We start from the raw sequence: 17,456 nt of genomic DNA, 5'->3' as shown, positions 1-17,456 counted from the left end.
GTCCGCTTTGAGGAGTAATGGAACTGCTCAAACAGGGTAAGTAGCTGAGAACACGATGGGTTAGCTTTTCAGTAGCTAAAATAGCTTTCCTAAGGGGACAGATTATCCGTTTCCTGAAGGAATGAAATCTAACGGTTTGATGCTCCATACGTGACGTATTTCAGGGCGGCGCTAAGCGCCACTAGCCAATGAATTGGCGTGATGGTATAAGGGCTTCAGACATCCGTCACACCGGAAGTGTTCCCATGGCGACGGTTCGCAGCGTTGAGTGAACCTATGATAGGGAACTTCTTGAACAACGGTGTGCTGTTACAGCCGTTCTGTCTGACCGAATGGTACCAATGGTTCTCTAGATAAGACCCTTATTCGTCGTCTGGTATCGTTTAAAGCCCTTTGAATCTGCACTGAAACTGTCATTTGGACCTTGAACTAATTGGAGCCCATTGAAGTCCATTATATGGAGAAACATTCTGGAATATTTTCATCAAAAACCTTAATTTCTTTTCGACTGCAGAAAGAAAGACATGGACATCTTGGATGACTTGGGGGTGAGTAAATTATCAGCAAAAGTTTATTTAAAAGTGAACTAATCCTTTAATTGTTCGTTCATGGACAAATGTGGGCATAGAGGTCTCAGGTGTGAATTTTTTATTTATTATATATGTTATATCACTGTCTTTGATAAAATTTATACTATCCATTTATGGTGTTTTTTATTTTTGAATTTATTTACCTCTAAAAGTACAACATTTTCTATGTAAATTATGTTTATTCTCTTATGAACTCTATGTATAAAATTAATTTGACCTCTTAAGTTTTTGACTATCACAAGTTAAAATTGTTATTTAAAAAATATATCTGTGTTAGGTGAGACTCTACAAAGATGCCAAAATATGCTTAGATAAATATGACCAAGGAAAAGACAAAGTAGTAGATCATTTATCATTTATTTCAAACAAAAAACATCAAATTTCAATAACTAATTAGTACCAAACGGGTAAGAATATACATAACAATAACTAACTCTTTACACAATCATGACATATATAATGATAACGGTTCTCTTCCGAATGAATCCTCATGTGGCAATTAAGGGTTACTTAACGCAAGAAACTCTTCCCACACTCATCACATGTGAACGGTTTCCCTCCTATGAATGTTCATGTGATACCTAAGATTTACTATTGTTGTGAAGCTCTTTCCACATTGATCACATATGAACAGCTTTTCTCCAGTGTGAATTCTCATGTGGATTTTGAGGCTGTTTTTATGTGCAAAACTCTGTCCACAATGAGAGCAAGAATAAGGCTTCTCTCCAGTGTGAATTCTCATGTGGGCTTTAAGGTTTTGATTTTGAGTGAAACTCTTTCCACACTGTTGGCAGGTGAAACGGCTCTTTCTGGTGTGAATTCTCATGTGGACATTAAGGCTTTGTATTTGAGTGAAACTCTTTCCACACTGTTTGCAGGAGTAAGGCTTCTCTCCAGTGTGAACTCTCATGTGGACTTTGAGGTTTCCTTTTATACTGAAACTCTTTCCACACAGTTGGCAGGTGAAACGTCTGTCTCCAGTGTGAACGCTCATGTGGACTTTAAGGTTTTGTTTTTGAGTGAAACTCTTTCCACACTGTTGGCAGGTGAAACGGCTCTTTCTGGTGTGAATTCTCATGTGGACATTAAGGCTTTGTATTTGAGTGAAACTCTTTCCACACTGTTTGCAGGAGTAAGGCTTCTCTCCAGTGTGAACTCTCATGTGGACTTTAAGGGTTCCTTTTATATTGAAACTTTTTCCACAATGTTGGCAGGAGTAAGGCTTCTCTCCAGTGTGAACGCTCATGTGGACATTAAGGTTTTCTTTTTGAGTGAAGCTCTTTCCACACTGTTGGCAGGTAAAACAGCTCTTTCCGGTGTGAATTCTCATGTGGAATTTAAGGCTGTTTTTATGTGCAAAACGCTGTGCACAATGAGAGCAAGAATAAGGCTTCTCTCCAGTGTGAATTCTCATGTGGGTTTTAAGGTTTTGATTTTGAGTGAAACTCTTTCCACACTGTTGGCAGGCGACACGGCTCATTCCGGTGTGAATTCTCTGGTGGACATTAAGGCTTTGTATTTGAGTGAAACTCTTTCCACACTGTTGGCAGGTGTAAGGCTTCTCTCCAGTGTGAACTCTCATGTGGACTTCCAGGTTTTGTCTTCGACTGAAACTTTTTCCACACTGACCACAAATTAAATTACTCTTAGATTTGGTCTTCTGAATCTTTTCCATCTTCGTGGATTTCTCTCCAGTCATGAAATCCTGATGTTTCTCACACTGATCTTTATCTTCTATATTATTCAGTTCCTGGCTCTCCTCTTTCAGCGGCATCAAGCCTAAAGCGAAAAAAGACAAATACAAGTTAACACCAGTTTAATGGCACAGAACAACAGACATGAAAAACCAACACAAGGCATCAAAACCTACGGAAATAAGTTTACTGAAGAGGGGTTTAATATGGAGTCGGCCCACCCTTTGCAGCTCTAACAGCTTCAACTCTTCTGGGAAGGCTTTCCACAAGGTTTAGGAGTGTGTTTATGGGGATTTCTGACCATTCTTCTAGAAGCGCATGTGTGAGGTCAGGCACTGATGTAGGACTAGAAGGCCTGGCTCTCAGTCTCCGCTCTAATTCATCCCAAAGGTGTTCTATTGGGTTGAGGTCAGGACTCTGTGCAGGCCAGTCCAGTTCCTCCACACCAAACTCGCTCATCCATGTCTTTATGGACCGACGCTTTGTGCACTGGTGCGCAGTCATGTTGGGACAGGAAGGGGCCGTCCCCACAAAGTGGGAGCATGAAATTGGTCACTCCAGAGAACACGTCTCCACTGCTCTGGAGTCCAGTGGCCACGCTTTGCATTGCACTCGGTGATGTAAGGCTTGGATGAGCTGCTCGGCCTTAGAAACCCATTCCATTAAGCTCTACACACTGTTCTTGAGCTCATCTTAAGGCCACAGAAGTTTGGAGGTCTGTAGCTCTTGACTCTGCAGAAAGTTGGTGACTTCTGTGACCCTCAGCATGCGCTGACCCCGCTCTGTGATGGCGGAGTTGCTGTTGTTCCCAATTGCTTCCACTTTGTTATAATCCCACTAACAGTTGAGCATGGAATATTTAGTAGTGAGGAAATGTCCTGAATGGACTTATTGCACAAGTGGCAACCGATCACGGCCCCACGCTTGAGTTCTCTGAGCTCCTGAAAGCATCCCATTCTTTCACAAAAGTTTGTAGAAGTGTCTGCACGCCTAGTGCTTGATTTATACACCTTTGGCCATGGAAGTGATTAAGGGTGTACTCACACTAGCCACGCTATTACTCGCAAAATACAATACATGTTCATCAATAAGTAGAGAACCAGGACTGTTATAAAAAGTGTATCAAAGTAGTAAAAGTTTGGTGTCTGCTGTCGTAATGATGACAGTAGCGCACAGCTGTTCCGTGCTCCAGCGTGGTTAGCGATTACACTACACTACACTACACTACACTTACTGCGCCCGAGCTCAACCTTACCACGCTCTGGCCCACCCCTTTCAAGTGGGCGAGGGGCGGCTAAATGAATAGCGCCCGTTTCAGGCACAGTTCAGATCGCCTAGTGTGAGTACACCCTAAGAAACTCAGGAGGCAGGAGGGTTGCGTCTAGTGCACATTTAGTATGCCTCCCTAATCAAACACTCCAGATTCAACTCATGAACTGATTAGTAGAGACTTCTGAAGTGGATGTACAGCCGTGACCAAAAGTTTTGAGAATGACACAAATATAAATTTTCACAAAGTCTGCTGCTTCAGTGTTTTTAGATCTTTTTGTCAGATCTTATGGTATACTGAAGTATAATTACAAGCATTTCATAAGTGTCAAAGGCTTTTAATGACAATAACATGACGTTTTTGCAAAGAGTCAATATTTGCAGTGTTGACCCTTCTTTTTCAAGACCACTGCAATTTGCCCTGGCATGCTGTCACTCAACATCTGGGCCACATTCTGACTAATGGCAGCCTATTCTTGCATAATCAATGCTTGGAGTTTGTCAAAATTTGAGTTTTTTTGTTTGTCCACCCACTTCTTGAGGATTGACCACAAGTTCTCAATGGGATTAAGGTCTGGGGAGTTTCACGGCCCCAAAATGTTAATGTTTTGTTCCCCGAGCCACTTAGTTATCACTTTTGTCTTATGGCAAGGTGCTTCATCATGCTGGAAAAGGCATTGTTAGTCACAAAACTGCTCTTGGATGGTTGGAAGAAGTTGCTCTCGGAGGATGTTTTTGTACCATTCTTTACTCATAGCTATGTTCTTAGGCAAAATTGTGAGCTGAGAAGCAACCCCACACATCAGGATGCTTTACTATTGGCATGACACAGGACTGATGGTAGTGCTCACCCTTTTCATCTCTGGACAAACCTTTTTCCAGATGCATCAAACAATCTGAAAGAGGATTCATCAGAGAAAATGACTTTACCCCAGTCCTCAGCAGGCCAATCCCTGTATATTTTGCAGAATATCAGTCTGTCCCTGATGTTTTTTCTGGAGAGAAGTGGCTTCTTTGCTGCCCTTCTTGGGAAGAGAATCACTGACATGATGTCAGCTGGTCCTTTTGTGGTTAGGACTGTTTTATTTTTAAGAAAGTGCATTTTCATGGCGAAGAGGGACTTTGCAATTAATTGCAATTCCTTTGATCACTCTTCAGAACATTCTGGGGTAAATTCAAATTGTCATCATAAAATATAAGGCAACATGTCGGAATTTATGTACCTCTAAAAGTACCACATTTTCAATGTAAATTATTTTCCCATTCAGTCGGTCACTCTCGACGCCACGTCGGAGTACCGACGAATAGGAATCTCGCTCGCGAGAGCCAATCTACTTCGAGTGTAACTAAACGAGCCAATGCACATTGGCATGCAATGATTGCACCAGGTGCTCATGCCACGCCGTGCGGGTATAAATGAGACAGGTGATTGCATCAAATCAACCTTTTGCTTCGGAGCCGAGTGGTAGATGGTAACGCCAGATATCACTCACTACTTCGCAGTCCTGACTGAAGACGGAAGCCGCCTTTCGGAAGCGATCTCTTCAGTCGGTGTTGGTGTGACGGCACAGCAGCGGGTCGCGTGGTTTTCGGATCATCTCTCTGTGTTGTTTGTTAGAGCAATCACAAAGGCTGTTCTCACAGCTGGTTCGGTGCGCTAGGTGGAGAGCGGTGAAAAGTCGTTCTTACGGCTGGTAAGAGAGCGCCTTCGTGTGAGAGAGCGCGCACGTCAGGCTGCACCCACCCCCTGACTGTGTCGCCACGACCCCACCCCCTGCGTGCTTAAGCACCAAGGAGAGCGTCCTTCTGAAAGAGCAAACACAGATAGAGCTTGCGTCTTTTTCAAGATGACATTCTATCTGTTTGTTTCTGGATGCGGTGGTTACCTGTCACCAAGGGATGGTCACCAGCGCTGTATCTCGTGTTTGGGCGTTCAGCACGCTGAGGCAGCGCTGGTGGATGACTCATGTTCTCACTGCGGGAACATGACCATCTCTGAGTTGCGGTCTAGACTCCATCTCGCAAGGGGTGGAGTCCCCGTGCCTCTGCCTCGATCTAACCCGCCACAGAGGGTTACTTCAGGCAGTAGCACGGGTGATTTGAGGGTTATGGTAAATGCGCTTCCCCCAGGGAACCAACCCCCGGGGAACCCTCATCCCTCTCGCACTCCGTAGCCAGTTGAGCTGCCGTTGGAACGCAGTGGGCCGTCCTCGAGATGTGCACCATCCGTATCCTTCGGGGCTCCCCCTGATGATCAGATGTCCATCAATGCATTGGAGGGGGGGTCAGACTTCTCTGGAGATGACACGTTGGCGCAGGGGGCTCCTTCGGGAAGATCTGCTGTGCCCGATACAGATCCAGAGATGATGGCCATGCTTTCCCGGGCCGCCGAGAAGATCGGGCACATGTGGAACCCTCCAACGTATCCCGAACCTTCAAGGTTGAATGATTGGTTTCTCAGGGTGGCCCGTGCTGGTTCTCAGTGCCCCACCCCAGTTCCTTTCTGGTGCACGAGGAGCTCACTAGGTCATGGACGGCACCTTTTACTGCCCGAAACCGGCCCAGTGGATCATCCTCCCTCACCACCCACGATGGCAGACCTGCAAAGGGTTACACGCAGGGTCCTCCCGTGGAACGGGCCGTTGCTATGCAACTGTGCCCTAACTCCACATCCAGGGGGAACCCGTGTCTCCCCTCCCGAGCCTGTAGGTACTCGTCCGATGTGATCGGAAAGGCCTACCAGGCTTGTGGAGAGGCAGGCTCCGCCTTACACGCTATGGCGTTGTTGCAGTATCATCAGGCCCAGGCACTGAGCGCCGTCTACAAGACAGGCTTAAGCCTTGAAGTGGAACCTGTTCGTGGAGTGGTGTTCTTCTCGCCGGGAAGACCCCCGAAGATGTTCGTTCGCGTCTGTGCTTTCCTTCCTGCAACAGGGGCTGGAGTGTAGGCCTCCACCCTCAAAGTTTATGTTGCTGCAATATCCGCCTATCACGACCATGTAGAAGGTAAGACGGTTGGGAAGCACGACCTGGTTCACAGGTTCCTTAGGGGGGCTAGACGGTTAAATCCTCCTCGCCCCCTCTCCATACCCTATTGGGATCTTGCTCTGGTGCTCCGAGCACTTCAGAATGCCCCATTTGAGCCTTTGCAGTCAGCAGAGCTAAAGATTCTGTCTATGAAGACTTTGCTGTTGGCTGCATTGGCCTCCATCAAGAGGGTAGGGGACCTGCAGGCATTTTCGGTCGACGAATCGTGCCTAGAGTTCGGGCCGGGTGATACCCACGTGGTGTTGAGACCCCGGCCTGGCTATGTGCCCAAGGTTCCTACCACTCCCTTCAGGGACCAGGTGGCGAACCTGCAAGAGCTGCCCCCGGAGGAGGCAGACCCAGCCCTAGCTTTGCTCTGTCCCGTCCGCGCTCTGCGGGTTTACGTGGATAGAACTCAAAGCTTCAGAACCTCAGATCAGCTCTTTGTCTGTCACGGAGGCCAGCAGAAGGGAAAGGCTGTCTCCAAGCAGAGGATCGCCCACTGGATAGTGGATGCCATCACCTTGGCTTACCAAGCACAAGGTGTGCCCTGTCCGCTCAGGGTGCGAGCACACTCTACTAGAAGTGTTGCATCCTCCTGGGCACTGGCACGTGGCGCTGTCAGACATCTGTAGAGCTGCGGGCTGGCGACACCCAACAAGTTTGCTAGATTCTATAGCCTACGTGTAGAGCCGGTCTCCTCCTGTGTTCTCACCTCAAACGGGTAGAAGCACTGAGAGGCCCCAGCTCTTGTCGGCTTGCTGCGCTACGGCGCTTATGTTCTCCAGAAGCAAACTCTGTGAGTCCTCCACCGCCCTCAGGCCCCTTGCCGCTGAATCCTTGAGAACCGGTATTGGGCTTGGGCCATATGAGTGACCCTGCGGGGATCCCATATTTTCTTCCACGGTCGCTCCTACGGGAAGCCTGTGTCTTTCCCTTGGGAGAGCCTTCCCTGCAGTGGGACTGAGCCCCCTTCTCCTTGCGGGCTACGGCTCAGCATTGTATTCCACATAACTCCTTCGGGGTAAGATGTGGGCTCCGCAGCGTTCCCTTCTCTAGGGCACGCTTTCCCAGTGTTATCCAATAATCACTGAGCGGGTCATGCGGAACAGCAGTGATGGACTTCCCGGTGTGAGCCCCGTCTCATCAGGTAAGAGAGCTCAGGCGGCTCACACAGGGCCCTGGATGGGGGCAGAAGCCATGGCGCTTTGGTAGGGATTCCTATTCATCGGTACTCCGACGTGGCGTCGAGAGTGACCGACTGAATGGGAACGTCTCGGTTACGTATGTAACCCTCGTTCCCTGAAGGAGGGAACGGAGACGCCACGTCCCGTCGCCATGTCCTCTGTAACCTGCTGGGGTGCCTGTCTACCTACCTCCTCAGCAAAAGGCTGATTTGATGCAATCACCTGTGTCTCATTTATACCCGCACGGCGTGGCATGAGCACGTGGTGCAATCATTGCATGCCAATGTGCACTGGCTCGTTTAGTTACACTCGAAGTAGATTGGCTCTCGCGAGCGAGATTCCTATTCGTCGGTACTCCGACGTGGCGTCTCCGTTCCCTCCTTCAGGGAACGTGGGTTACATACGTAACCGAAGCATTTTTCTGTTCTGAACCACTATATAAAATGAATTTGACCTCAAGTTTTTGACTATCACAAGATAAAATAATTTTAAAAATATATATCTGTGTTAGGTGAGACTATACAAAGATGCCAAAATATGTTTAGATAAATATGACCATGCTATAAGGAAAAGAACATAGTAGATCATTTATTTCAAACAAAAAACATCACATTTCAATAACTAATTAGTACCAAACGGGTAAGAATATACATAACAATTAGAATAAACAGGTAAGAACAAACAATAATAGTTATTTACATTATTTACATGCACTTGTGGCAGAAGGTAATTGTAACCGAATGTTCTTTGCAGATATATTCTCTGCATTTTCCACATACAGTGCTGGTTTTTTTCCTGTTGGAAGTACAGACATGGCACCTTTTTCTCTTTGTTGGGGGAGTTGCTGTGGATGTGCCAGGGAAAACATCCGAGTAGGGTTGTCTGATCTGATTCAGCATCCTCAGAGAGGCTGCTCCACGGGGAACGCCCTTCCGTCGCTCAATCTGTGGAGACACCAGAGCCTTCCCAAGCTCTTCCAGAAAGATCCGCCTTCTGAGGGTCTTCCCTGCATTCCAGGCAGGATTGATTTCCGACCACAGGACGAAGGCATTCAGGGCTGACACATCCAGCATATTGGAAAACACAACCATGGGCCAACGGTTGGATTTTCGCTTACAAGTGTAAGCAGCGACCATCTTGAATAATACACACAGAAAAAGAATAAAAATCAAACACTATACTGACAAAAGTACATTTATTCACTTAGCAATTCATACATTTGTTACAATTTATAAACCACAAGCAATTTGTCATAGGAAAATTAGAAAACAATGCAAATTAGTAAAATACCTGGTCAAGGCTGTCCACTCCTCCTTTGGTCTTGTTGTAATCCAGGATTACATCTGGCCTCCTCTCTTCACCTGTGCTGACTGTGGCTTTCTTGTGAACGGTGCTCATCAAGAGCACATTTTTGTTTGTTTTGGGACAGTAAGACACAAGTGTGTGTGTACTGGTAAACGCAAACACTGAAGAGAATTTCTCTCTGCCCCTTGTCTTCACCAGTGCAGATGGGAGCTCAGGCTTGTTCTTCCTCACCGTTCCCAGCATGCCCAGTTTCCTCTTCAGGAGCTCCTGGCCAAGGGCATACGATGTGAAGTAATTGTCACATGTGATGGTGTGCCCTTGGAGACCCGCGGACATGTCGAGGACAACGCGCATTGCCAGGTTTTCGTCTCGTTGCCCATTAGCTGGCTTGCCGGTGTAGATTTGCAGATTATATGCATAACTGGTCTTAGCATCACAGGCTGCCCAGATTTTGATTCCATATCTGGCTGGTTTGCTTGGCATGTACTGCTTGAAGCTACAGCGTCCTCTGAAAGGTACCAGGCATTCATCTACTGTAACTTCTTGGCCTGGGTGGTACATTTTAGGCAGATTTTCGACCCATGTGTCCCAGATATTTCGTATCGCAGCCAGTTTGTCGTCTCTCCAACGGTCAGGTCTTGTGTCTCGGTTGTCAAACCGGATGACCCTGGTCATGATTTCAAATGCACCCAGAGACATTGTGGCACGAAAAATGGCTCTCCCTGTGTCTGCACTCCACAAGCTCCTTGTGGCCTCGTTGTGAGAACGATAAACACCGGCCAGCAATAGCAGACCAATGTAGGCCTGTAAGTCCACCCAGTCCACCGCTTTCCATGACTCCCCATACACTCTTTTCCCCTCTAAATTGGTCATGTCAATCAGTGTCTTTTGAGTTTCCTCAGGAATAAACAGCTCAAAAGCTGACCTGATGTTCTCCACAAGTGAACAGGCATATCTGGTTGGCCCAGGGGTCATTCTCATCACATGCTCATCAGGTGCTCTCCCTGGTGTCTGGGTAGGTGCAGTAGCAGTCCAGACGATTTCCCCATTTTTAGATGCGTAAGATACTCCACCAGGATCCTCTTCCTCAGAGTCTTCCCCATCGGTGTCCTCATAATCCTGGTCAAACTCTGTTTGACTATCCGATTCAGATCCTTGATCACCTGACGACTCCAAACCACAGTCTGGCAGGCCTCCTTCCTCCCCACTGGAGTCCAGGAGAATATCCAGTTCTGCTGCAGTTGATTGGATCATTTCATTGGTTGTTTGAGTGAGTTTTCATTTAAAAAAAAAAAAAAAAAAAAAAAAAAAAAAAGCCCAGCTCTGTCATTGGCTCATTGAATGCATTGTTTGTGTTTGTGTGTGTGAGAGTTTTTTCCATGTTGAGAATGTACAGGATCAGCCCTTCATTTGTGTGCATGTTATATATACACATTGCATTGGATTTATAGATTTTTTTTTTTTTTTTTTTACAAAAAAACAACAACAAGAATGCTCTGAATTACAGTTTTTCCTATTCATTCCTATAGGTGCCCATTTTTGTCCACGAACAGACAATTAAGGAGTTTTTTTTTTTCACCCACTTGACATTGTAGAATCGAGTCCTTTTGTGTGTGTGTGTGTGTGTGTGTGTGTGTGTGTGTGTGTGTGTGTGTGTTCAGGTGGCAAACTTAGGAAAAGTAGCCAAGTCTTGTACCGCTCAGATCAAGGGAAGTATTTTTTAAAAATAAATCAAAATAATTTTGTCCACATTTGTCCCCAATAGGGTTTCAGGGTTAAAAACTTTAAATATGCTTGTTTTATTTATAGGATCTGGCATTGGCTTGCCCCACCTCAGTTACATTACAGGGTTTTTCCTGGGTTAAAAATGGTCTTCGGTGGTGGCTGACAGACATGGTCATCCATACACACACACGCACGCACGCACAGTAAAAAAGTACCCTACCCACGTGATCTGCAAGCGCAATACTGACAATACATTTTAAATAAATTCAAAGAAAGTTTGTAACGTTTGCTTATTTTATTTTGATCCCACATGAAAAAATACTATAGTATATTATAGTAAAATTACTCTAGTAAATACTATAGTGTTTTTGAACCGTACTATAGTAAATATACTACAGTAAATAAACAAAGTGTAGTAAATACTATAATATACTACAATTTACTGTAGTATCTTTACTATAGTATGGTTCAAAAACACTATAGTAATTTTACTATAATATTCTATAATATACTATAGTATTTTTTCATGTGGGATACCTTGATGTTTGTTTTTGTTCCTCATTTTTACACTATTTACTGATAATTGTTTTGGTATATAATCATATCAATATTAAAAAGTAGTATTTAAAAAATGAACAAATAGCCTAATTTTCTGCCATATACAATTTCATAAAATTATCAGCTAGCTAACAACAACTTTGTTCTGGGTTCACCTCACTCCAGTCTAAACTAAATGATTTATAGGCTATTTATTTTACTACACATTATAAACATAAATAAGATGAAAGACTGTGGATAATTAAAACTAACTCTTACACCCACTCTTGCTAAATTGTGTAAGCACACTTGTGTTCTCATTTCAGATGTTCAGAGTAAATTATTAAACTGATTCATGAGTTCAGTGTTGGACTGATCAGTTGTTCCAACCAGTCGTTAAAATGATTCGGTTCAAAGGAGTCATTAGGTGGCGAATCGGACATTAGCAGACGTGTTGTGTGCGAATTCCGTCTGTTAGAACATCGCGAAAGATTTGTCAACACACAGAAAACACTTCATAACTGGACACGATTTGTTTCCCGTTTATTGAAAGTATGCTTTATGTCAGCTGGTCAGAGAATCAGTCAATGTTTTTTGAGCGCATTTCACACCCACCGGTAATTAAAGGAAAACATTGTCTGATAGCGCCACGTGCAACATGGATTCGGTCTTCCGACCTTTTGATTTTGATTAACGTAATATGTGAAATATTAGAAAGCTAAGAATGCTTATTTTGAAGACAGAGAGAGCGAGCGGGAGGAGCTCTGATCGTTCTCTCTGTCACTCAGTTACAAGCGCAGCATCTATTCTACATCATTCATAAATCACAATAACTCATCAAATAAAGCTTTGGCGGGACAAAAAATTGTTTTGGCGGCCGCCAAAAAATTTTCAGTGTAGGAAAAACCCTGCATTAATGTATAAAACAGATTGTGGTGCTAGTCTATCATTAGAGGAGAATGCAAGGTGCCATTTAGGACAAAAATTATCGTCTGTAATAGGGAGTAAATATTGTTCAATCAATAAGACAATGTTCTACTTATTACACTTTTAAAAGATAATCTTATGATGAATCAGTTGTGTAAACATTTTACTTACATATTTTAAATAATGTGTTGGGGTATTTGTCTTTTATTCAGTGTTGTATGTACACTATATTGCCAAATGTATTGGGTTCAGGTGTTCAATCCCTTCATGGCCACAGGTGTATAACTCCAGCTCTAGGCCTGCAGACGCTTCTACACACATTAGAGAGAGAATGGGCCGCTCTCAGGAGTGTGTGTGTGTGTGTGTGTGTGTGTGTGTGTGTTCGCTTCTACACACATCAGTGAGAGAATGGGCCGCTCTCAGGAGTGTGTGTGTGTGTGTGTGTGTGTGTTCGCTTCTACACACATTAGTGAGAGAATGGGCCGCTCTCAGGAGTGTGTGTGTGTGTGTGTGTGTGTGTGTGTGTGTGTGTGTTCGCTTCTACACACATTAGTGAGAGAATGGGCCGCTCTCAGGAGTGTGTGTGTGTGTGTGTGTGTGTTCGCTTCTACACACATTAGTGAGAGAATGGGCCGCTCTCAGGAGTGTGTGTGTGTGTGTGTGTGTTCGCTTCTACACACATTAGTGAGAGAATGGGCCGCTCTCAGGAGCGTGTGTGTGTGTGTTCGCTTCTACACACATTAGTGAGAGAATGGGCCGCTCTCAGGAGTGTGTGTGTGTGTGTGTGTGTGTGTGTGTGTTCGCTTCTACACACATTAGTGAGAGAATGGGCCGCTCTCAGGAGTGTGTGTGTGTGTGTGTGTTCGCTTCTACACACATTAGTGAGAGAATGGGCCGCTCTCAGGAGCGTGTGTGTGTGTGTGTGTGTGTGTGTGTGTTGGCTTCTACACACATTAGTGAGAGAATGGGCCGCTCTCAGGAGCGTGTGTGTGTGTGTGTGTGTGTTGGCTTCTACACACATTAGTGAGAGAATGGGCCGCTCTCAGGAGCTCAGAGAACTCAAGCGTGGGGCCGTGATCGGTGGACACCTGTGCAATAAGTCCATATATTATACTAAATATTCCACACTCAACTGTTAGTGGTGTTATAACAGTGGAAGCGATTGGGAACAACAGCAACTCAGCCACAAAGAGCGGGGTCAGCGCATGCTGAGGGTCACAGAGCGGGGTCAGCGCATGCTGAGGGTCACAGAGCGGGGTCAGCGCATGCTGAGGGTCACAGAGCGGGGTCAGCGCATGCTGAGGGTCACAGAGCGGGGTCAGCGCATGCTGAGGTCACAGAGCGGGGTCAGCGCATGCTGAGGGTCACAGAGCGGGGTCAGCGCATGCTGAGGGTCACAGAGCGGGGTCAGCACATGCTGAGGGTCACAGAGCGGGGTCAGCGCATGCTGAGGGTCACAGAGCGGGGTCAGCGCATGCTGAGGGTCACAGAGCGGGGTCAGCGCATGCTGAGGTCACAGAGCGGGGTCAGCGCATGCTGAGGGTCACAGAGCGGGGTCAGCGCATGCTGAGGGTCACAGAGCGGGGTCAGCGCATGCTGAGGGTCACAGAGCGGGGTCAGCGCATGCTGAGGGTCACAGAGCGGGGTCAGCGCATGCTGAGGGTCACAGAGCGGGGTCAGCGCATGCTGAGGGTCACAGAGCGGGGTCAGCGCATGCTGAGGGTCACAGAGCGGGGTCAGCGCATGCTGAGGGTCACAGAGCGGGGTCAGCGCATGCTGAGGGTCACAGAGCGGGGTCAGCACATGCTGAGGGTCACAGAAGTCGCCAACTTTCTGCAGAGTCAAGAGCTCCAGACCTCCAAACTCCTGTGGCCTTCAGATGAGCTCAAGAACAGTGTGTAGAGCTTCATGGAATGGGTTTCCATGGCCGAGCAGCTCATCCAAGCCTTACAGCACCAAGTGCAATGCAAAGCATGGGATGCAGTGGGGTAAAGTGCGCCGCCACTGGACTCTAGAGCAGTGGAGATGTGTTCTCTGAGTGACCAATCATGCTTCTCTGTCTAACAATCCCATGGACGAGTCTGTAAAGTTTGGTGGATGGGGGGGATTATGTGGTGGGGTTGTTTTTCAGGGGTTGGGCTTGGCCCCTTAGTTCCAGTGAAAGGAACTCTTAATGCGTCACCAAGACATTTTGGACAATTTCATGCCCCCATCTTTGTGGGAACAGTTTGGGGACGGCCCCTTCCTGTCCCAACATGACTGACCAGTGCACAAAGTGTCGCTCCATAAAGACATGGATGAGGAGTTTGGTGTGGAGGAACTTGAGTCCTGACCCCAACCCGATAGAACACCTTTGGGATGAATTAGAGCGGAGACTGAGAGCCAGGCCTTCTCGTCCAACATCAGTGCCTTACCTCACACATGCGCTTCCAGAAGAATCCCCATAAACACACTCCTAAACCTTGTAAGAGCTGTGTGGAGCAGTTGTGATGGACAGATGCACTTTTATGGACTTCAAAAACGACCCATCAAGTAAATGCCATTATAAAGCTTGGATTAGGCAGGACTTTTTGAATATAACTCTGCCCTCTGTGTTTATGACACTGTTAGAACTGAATGAATCAATTTAGTATTCAACACCATCTGTAAAGATGCGTTCAATTCCACAAAGCGGTTTAATAAAGGATGTATTAATGTTGTGAATTAGCCCATTTTATTATACTATTTTAAATGAGCCGTTTAAGTTTTATATGGGACAATTACAAAACATTATTTTAACCATGTATCTTCGCTTTATATGCATACGTGGGTTTATGTATAATTTCTTATTCTTATTTATTTAGTTTATTTATTCATATTCATATTATTTTATACTATTTCTCATGGCATCTGTCTGTACATAGTTAATGGGAGCTTTGATAAGTTCCTGGTATGTGAATAAATTTAAACAAAAATGTTGATCACAAAAAAAAAAAAAACAATGCTAACAAGGCGCAAAAACCTTTTGGAGGTGCAAGTAGAAGAAGAAGAACGCTTTATAGAGTAAAATATAATAATATCATGAAATGCTGAAGTGAGTGTGCGGTTATATTTTGCCTCTAACATACACAAATGCAAATCGGCCTTTAGTTTGAATTTGACAGTTCTCTGATCCAATGTGGGGGAACTAATGAGGGTGGCAATAACATTTAGTGTGGCCTATATATATAAAAGTAATCTTAAAGTCAACATGAAAGAGTAATTGCCATATTTTTTGCCCCATTGTGACATATATTAGAGTGAAATCTTAGTGTAGATGTCCTCTAAAGTTCATGTGCAAACACTTTATTTCCATTCTGGTCATGTGACCTCAACACGTCGACCGTCTCCATGTCAAATAAAACTGCTTTAATTAGGACACACGTGACATTCTTCAAATATATCCTTAATTTCTGTAGAGGATCACAGGACTGAGTTGAGCTTTGAGAATGACACTAACCTGTTTGCTCCTCAGTTTCTTCATGTCTCACACTGAACACTTCTTCAATCTTTATGTCTTCACTCTCCTGTTTAATAAACGCCATCTTTATAACAGTGTCACGTGGATCTCAGAGGCTTCTCCAGGAGTTCTCCTGTGTGTTTGGACAAAGTCATGTTTAAGAGGAGAATAATTAAGAAAAATAAATCCAAACTTTAGTAGTTTATAGTCAGAGAACCGGAAAGAGTCAGTCAGATTGACAGTTAATGGCCTGATTAGACCAAAAAACAAACAACTCAAAGCTAGTTGTACAAATTCATTAATATAATACATGATAATTATAAAGAACAATTCACAGAAAGAAAGATAATAGTGTCTCAATTAGTTCAGTAGTTAAAGGCCTTAAAAATAGCCACAAAACAACACTACAAATGAATAAATAATGAATTACAGACGTGCATATTAATTTATGATTTACATTTGGTATTTAATGATTTGTAGCTATTTATAGATGCATGTATTATCATAAAAACATTTGTGGTTATAAAAGTTGCCATTATTCATGTTTGTTGTCGTTGTCTTTTTACACTGTTTTGAGCGACAGGATTCATCAGCGCGCGGTGATTCAAACGCTTCGCATCAGTGAATCATTTGGCAAAGCATTCGATTCAATTGACTCAAGCTCCGTTTCTCCATCGCCGCTAGCGTCTGAATTCGTGTTTATCATGCACACACGTGAATGCGCGATATGAGACGCACCTTTTGTTTTGTGAAAACGCTTTACTCACAGAAATACCGCACTAATGTTACATGAATCGCATATTACAAAGATATGTTCAATAATACATCAGTTACACCTCTTGTGAAGGCTATCAAACCGGTGTGTATCTATTTAAAAGCGAAAAACCACTAACCTTTCTTCAGTCTAACCATAACAGTCACAGGAGCTCGGCGCAGCTTTATGATGTCATGGCAGAGCAAAATAAAAGTCCTGTTCACTCTGCAGTGACTAATATCACAAAAGAGCATAGAATATAATGTTTTATTACACGCTGTCCAATTATGTGATGAAAAGATGTGATGTTTGGATGCAGAAACTATTTATACCCGATACCCCAATATCAAAATGATCAAATTGTGACAAATGTGGTTTAAAACACATTTAAAAAAGTGTGTGAGCTCCTTAAAGCAGAGTTTGTATGTGTCAAGAATCAGTAGAAGATAAAATAACCCTTGTATAAATGATTTCTGCACTCAAACATGACTGTTTTAGACAGAATCTCACATATTAGATGTGAGACACACTCTTTCAATTAGAGTTATCATTGGACAGTATTTAAACATGCATTTCATTTTCAAATAATTATATATGAAACATTTGTATCTTTCTGAAATGTTTAATTTATATCTTTGGAAAAAAAAAGATTCGGCTGGAGAAAGGTTTGTGTTTTAAGTTTTTAAATCGACACAAACAGTTTAATCTTTCTTATAGTTTTATAGTCGGTGTAAATTAATTAATCATTATTGAATATAACATCGTAATGTTTTATCTAATGTTAGTTTAAGCAAATAATAGATAAGATGCGTCTTATTTATTAATTTTTTTATAGTTTTTATTTTATTTTATTTAATACAAAATCTGAATACAACAAAATGGCATAGAACAGTCAAAATACATAGAAAATACTGGCATGGAAGGCTCAACACAAAATTAACATAGCACAACACAATTAAATAAT

The 17,456-nt window shown here is 44.1% G+C and overlaps 1 protein-coding gene across 2 annotated transcripts; it reads right to left on the bottom strand.

Moving 5' to 3' along the window:
* Window positions 1–929: 929 nt before the first annotated feature.
* On the bottom strand, window positions 930–16,686 carry LOC307129271 (piggyBac transposable element-derived protein 4-like). Of its 2 annotated transcripts, XM_079821531.1 has the most exons (5): window positions 16,632–16,686; window positions 15,739–15,871; window positions 9,057–10,306; window positions 8,586–8,902; window positions 930–2,369 (listed from the first exon to the last, which is right to left on the bottom strand). In XM_079821531.1, the coding sequence occupies exons 2-5, from the start codon at window positions 15,821–15,823 to the stop codon at window positions 2,330–2,332; spliced, it is 1,692 nt and encodes a 563-aa protein (XP_079677657.1). In that variant the 5' UTR covers window positions 15,824–15,871; window positions 16,632–16,686; the 3' UTR covers window positions 930–2,329. The 2 variants fall into 2 exon arrangements, with proteins under 2 accessions (XP_079677657.1, XP_079677656.1); XM_079821530.1 differs by lacking the exon at window positions 930–2,369 and having other exon boundaries at window positions 8,331–8,902.
* Between the last annotated feature and the right edge of the window lie 770 nt (window positions 16,687–17,456).

Source organism: Gobio gobio (genome assembly GCF_949357685.1).
Source record: "Gobio gobio genome assembly, chromosome: 7".
Classification (NCBI taxonomy): Eukaryota; Metazoa; Chordata; class Actinopteri; order Cypriniformes; family Gobionidae; genus Gobio; species Gobio gobio.
This window is presented reverse-complemented; position numbering and strand designations above follow the sequence as displayed.

What these genes read in the sequence shown, in the direction of transcription:
- LOC307129271 (XM_079821530.1), bottom strand. Translation starts at nt 15,823, where the DNA reads ATGGCGTTTATTAAACAGGAGAGTGAAGACATAAAGATTGAAGAAGTG. An exon ending in AGAAACTGAGGAGCAAACAG is followed by an intron (nt 10,307 to 15,738) that starts GTTAGTGTCATT and finishes AATCAACTGCAG; the next exon opens with CAGAACTGGATATTCTCCTG. An exon ending in GAGTGGACAGCCTTGACCAG is followed by an intron (nt 8,903 to 9,056) that starts GTATTTTACTAA and finishes GTATTATTCAAG; the next exon opens with ATGGTCGCTGCTTACACTTG.